The sequence below is a fragment of the Glycine soja genome, chromosome 9 (assembly GCF_004193775.1).
Source record: "Glycine soja cultivar W05 chromosome 9, ASM419377v2, whole genome shotgun sequence".
In the NCBI taxonomy this organism is placed as follows: Eukaryota; Viridiplantae; Streptophyta; class Magnoliopsida; order Fabales; family Fabaceae; genus Glycine; species Glycine soja.
Window position 1 is genome coordinate 16,725,444 of NC_041010.1, and position 4,867 is coordinate 16,730,310.

Consider the following 4,867-nt stretch of genomic DNA (forward strand, 5'->3'; position numbering starts at 1 on the left):
TTCTTCCATAAGCTTTCCTTTTTAACCACCAACTCAACCTTATATCTCCCTAAATATTAATATGATATGCCAACATTACATTTACAATGTGTTTATATAGTATAAATTGTCTTCTTCAATCAAATCACCATGAGTTGTGTATAACAAAATTTGAGTCTCAAATCAGAAAGCATCTCAGGTTGTCTCGACAACAAATACGAACTTCTGCGGTCTTAATTTTGAATTAAATTAATTTAAAATAAAGTAATTTATATTTTATACCATTTTTTCATAAAATTTGATATAACGTTTCACCCCAAATACCAAAACTACATTTTGTTTGTTTCAGTTTTACTCAAATATTTTTAAGAACCAAAGTAATTGTTCTTTTACACAAATAAAGAATAAATTACATCAACTATCTTGAAGTTTTGAAAAATTACAGACTCTTCATACTTTATACTTTATAGAATCCTTATCTAACGCCGTTGATTATTTGAAAATATATAGTGACACCGTCCTATATATTAGGATAACTCCCTTTATTTGTTTGAAAGCATAAAATGTGTTTTCCTACAACAAAGATTACGGTAAATATTAAAAAAAACAAAAAAAATATAATTTCACAAAACCACAATGATGATCAGTGTAATTTATTCTAAAATAAAATAAACTATGCGTTCATTGGTAAAAATCTGCAGAATCTAAACTCCATGTACTTGGAACTGTAAGTGATGGTTCAAAAGGCAGAGGGTGAGAGAACCATTGGTTTGAAAGCAGAGCTAAATATACTGTATAAATATAATCAAGTCCATAAACATGAGTTTTAAGTGCCCAGGAGACTGAGCCGTGGCATCAGACTAATGGTGCACGCGTATTCATTGGTATCTTATGATGTAAAATTATTTGATACTAGCTTATAAGGGATACAGTTACAGACACAGTAAGGATATAAACTTTAACCTAAATTTGGCAACTCAAGCATTTTACTTGTATGCTTGTATAAAACCACGATCATGATTATAGCCATAAAGAATATAAATAACAAAACCTATGCAGTTATTCTCCTTCCCAACCCATTTGACGAGCTCGTTTCTCCCACACCGAAGTCATCTTTTTCTCCTTTGTGAGTATGGCCTGAGCACGTTCTCTTGCCTGCTCGCATGTTTCAGTTGCAGTTATGCATTTATCTGCCTCTCTCTGGTACTGAGACGCCACTCTTTTTGCTTCAGCCAAAGTTATGTTCATGTGCCGAGTGTTTGCTTCAGTAACAGACTCTTGCAACTTCAACTCCTCGCTGAGAAGGTCCACAAACTGCTTCTCCATCTCCTCCTTTAGATCCGGGTCATTACTTCCACAATCTGTTTATCAGCATAAAAGATTTTATTCACATGCACTAGGCAGTTATCAGTAGCAAAATTAGCAACAAATGGCTGGCATACTCTGTTAGGATATGAGAAGGGAGAGTTAGTTAAGATGCTTAGACTATTAATGATTTAGTTACTACAGTTAGGATATTGATTAGTTAGTTAGTTAGTTAGTAAGAGGGGTTCATTAGATATAAATAGGAGAACAAGGATAGGAGAGAGGAAGATCTTATCATTTGTAGAGCATTGGCTCTTTATGAAGGGGAAGCCCTTGGAGGAGAGTTTTCTCTCCTATTTTCTGTTTTTTTCCTTCTCATTTCAATTGTTGGTTCTTAACATACTCTTATGTTCATGACACTAATTACAAAATAAGAAATTTGAGATGAGATGATGAAGATTTAGATTTCCTCATGGTCAAAGCAAATAGCACCTCTACTACTTATTTCGCCTTTAACAGTATACAGTACTGTCAGTACTACAGTGAATATATATTTGATTAAATTAAAATGTGCTTATAGTTTTAATTTCATTTAGTCACCATATCCTTTTTTTTATCTGCCGTTCACTGAGGGCAAGTAAAGTTGCACCTTGGTAACCGGTTGGTCATGGATTTCTATCTGGAAACAACCTCTTTGCATATACAAGGGGAAGGCTGCATACAATTATCTCCCCATACCTTTGCAAAGCGAGGAGCCTGGGCCTGTGGCACAGGGGCACCTTAGTTTAATTGATCCTTTCTCAAATCAGTAGTCCCACTCCCACTTGAAAATGTTTTGAAAGTAGTCCCCACTGCCAATATAGTCCATATTGGACATTTTACCACAAGAGAGTGAGACATAGAACATCTAAAGGAGCATCTACTAAATAAAAAATGGAGCACATACTGGTGAAAGGAGCACCTAGTGGCTTTTTCAAGATAAAAAGTAAATCTAAACAAGAAGCAGCACATACTAGACAAAGAAATGCCTAATAGGTTAGGCAACTGACGGTGTTATAACAGAAACTGCACATGGGGATTATTTTGAACAAATTTGTAAGTGTGAGGAGTGAGGACTGATTTAAAAAAAAAAAAAAAATCTTTACGTTTTAAAATTTTAATTCAACTGAGAGGTTTCTAATCATCTAAACTTATAGATAACTAATTAGGAACAAAAAGTGTTACACCTAAAATGCAACCAAGAGATCAAATCACATGGCATAAAGGTCTACCTAAGAACCCAAAAACTTAGTACAGGTACACGGTATGATACAACACAAATACAGGAATAGAGAAGATTCTTCAAAATTCAAGATATAATATGGTTTAGATCCCACTGCTTATTTATATATATTACTGCAAAACGAATGACAGAGGAAGGAGATTATACTTCAATCGAGTGAAGAGAATGTGAATGACCAGAAACATACGTTATTTGTTCAATGGTCAGTGAAGAGGATGCTAATAGATGTGATTGGTGATTCTAGAGGGCATGCGAGACCAGTGATATTGCAAGACAAAGAAGTACACAAAGTGCAAGACCCAAAACTATAAGAGCTATGATATGTGATATTTGAAAAAACCCAAAAGATATGTACAAGACCAGTGAACTCTATCGGTTTCCCATTTTGCTATGGCAGTGATATGTAAGAACTAAGAAATGGTAAAAGAAAATTTGAGGTTTAATATCAATATATTGTATGTTTGTTTGATAAGCCATAAATGTGTGGTACAGAGCCATATGTATCTTTTTTTAATCGGAAAATGTTAGTTGTGTTAGAAATGTCAGTGGAAGTCATATGTCTCTATCTAGGCATATATATATATATATATATATATATATATATATATATATATATATATATATATATCGTGCACACCGATAGTTTGCCAATTTTGGAGTACGTAGCTGATCTAACTTATTCACGCTCCTAATAGTCAGCTCTTTGCAATTGAGAATACAAGAGTTACCACCCTCACTGATCTCATCTTAAAAACTACATCAGGCAGAGTAAACCTCTAATAAAAAAAACTTATATCCAAATCCAACAGAGAGGAGAGGAAAGAAACTCTAACCTGAGACAGAGAGATTCGCCAGCCCTGCACACACACACAAAAAAAAAAAACGAATCAGTGTTTTAAGCCCAGCGACACAATCACACAAACAACTGGCATATCTTATTAATCCGAAATTTGATCGGGAGGTAAGTAGAACCTGTACAAGAATTATTTTTGCCAAATATCTAATTTGGATACTAACAGAAGTATTCAACCTCTTTAACTTCAGCACGATAACCACATTATTATATTTATTTTTCAGTTGCAATAATTGTTGCAGATAAATGTGTATGGCCAATACCAAATAACTATCAATAATTCAGACACGCGAAAATTGTTATTATAGGTTAGACCAAGGAGGTCTAGCTCGAATAGTTGAATAGTGTGTGACTTATTGTAAATCTTCTCGTAACTATGTTCGGAGATTAAAAAAAAAAAGATCAAAAGGAGAAGGAGGCGCTTGTTGTTGTTACCAGGAGCAAGTTGGAAGAGCGAGAGAGGGGGAGGGCAGTCACAGAGGCAGGAAGGGCAAGAGAGTTTGTTGTTGTTGTTGCGGAGAGTGATGGCGTTCTTGAATCGCCAGTAAAGAGCAGGGCCACACACGCCCAACGCTGAGACCACTGCGAAAACCACCAGACAGCCCCTCAACCACCCTCCCGAATCAGATCTCCCCCGTGACATCTCTCTCTAACAAACAGATCTGATCCAATTCCACACTACTATTATTATTATTATTATTATTATTATTATTATTCACTATTCAATAATTCTCTTCTATTTTCCTTCTCCTGCGCCCAGAATGAATAATGAATAATCACGTTATTGTTTCTAGTTTGTACCCAACCCAACTTTTTTTATTTTTTACAGTGTGGAGTGAATGTGAGTGTTAGTACATTTTGCCCATTTGAAGAAGTCGCAAGTACGCGCGTGTCTGTCACCATACCCTCTGTCTCCCCCAACTTGTTCTTTTTTCTTTTTTATTTTATTGTTAGAATTTTATGTGATTTAAGTTCAATACCACTACTACTCTTAGTGGGATAACACCAAGTTTAGTTAAGAAACCATGGTCTTAATTGTTTTACTTAAAATACTAACATTATTATTGTTAATTATAATTAGGGATGAAAGAAAGTCTTGTGTCGAGGGCCTATGGTTTGGCCTAGGCATGACAATTCTCCTTGCAACTCGGGGATCCCCGTGGGGATTGTCCCTTACGAGGCTTTGCGGTCGGGAAAAATTTTTCGCGGGGACAAGGACGGGATGCTCCCCGTCCTACAGGGTCCCGTATCCCCGCGTATATAGAATTTTACTTATATATTCTTGTAACTTATAATATGTATAACATAAATATAAGGGTTAATATAGTATTTAACTAGTAAAAAAATACAAAATAAAATTATCATATATATAAGTAATATCTCACAAGTTACAAAGACACAAATATTAGCCAAACCCTAAAACATCACATCAAACATTCAGACTTCGT

The 4,867-nt window shown here is 35.0% G+C and overlaps 1 protein-coding gene across 1 annotated transcript; it reads right to left on the reverse strand.

Annotated features, from left to right (window-relative positions):
- Positions 1–744: 744 nt before the first annotated feature.
- LOC114368888 lies at positions 745–4,191 on the reverse strand. Its single transcript, XM_028326169.1, has 3 exons — positions 3,855–4,191; positions 3,400–3,423; positions 745–1,340 (listed from the first exon to the last, which is right to left on the reverse strand). The coding sequence occupies exons 1-3, from the start codon at positions 4,060–4,062 to the stop codon at positions 1,039–1,041; spliced, it is 534 nt and encodes a 177-aa protein (XP_028181970.1). The 5' UTR covers positions 4,063–4,191; the 3' UTR covers positions 745–1,038.
- Positions 4,192–4,867: the final 676 nt, after the last annotated feature.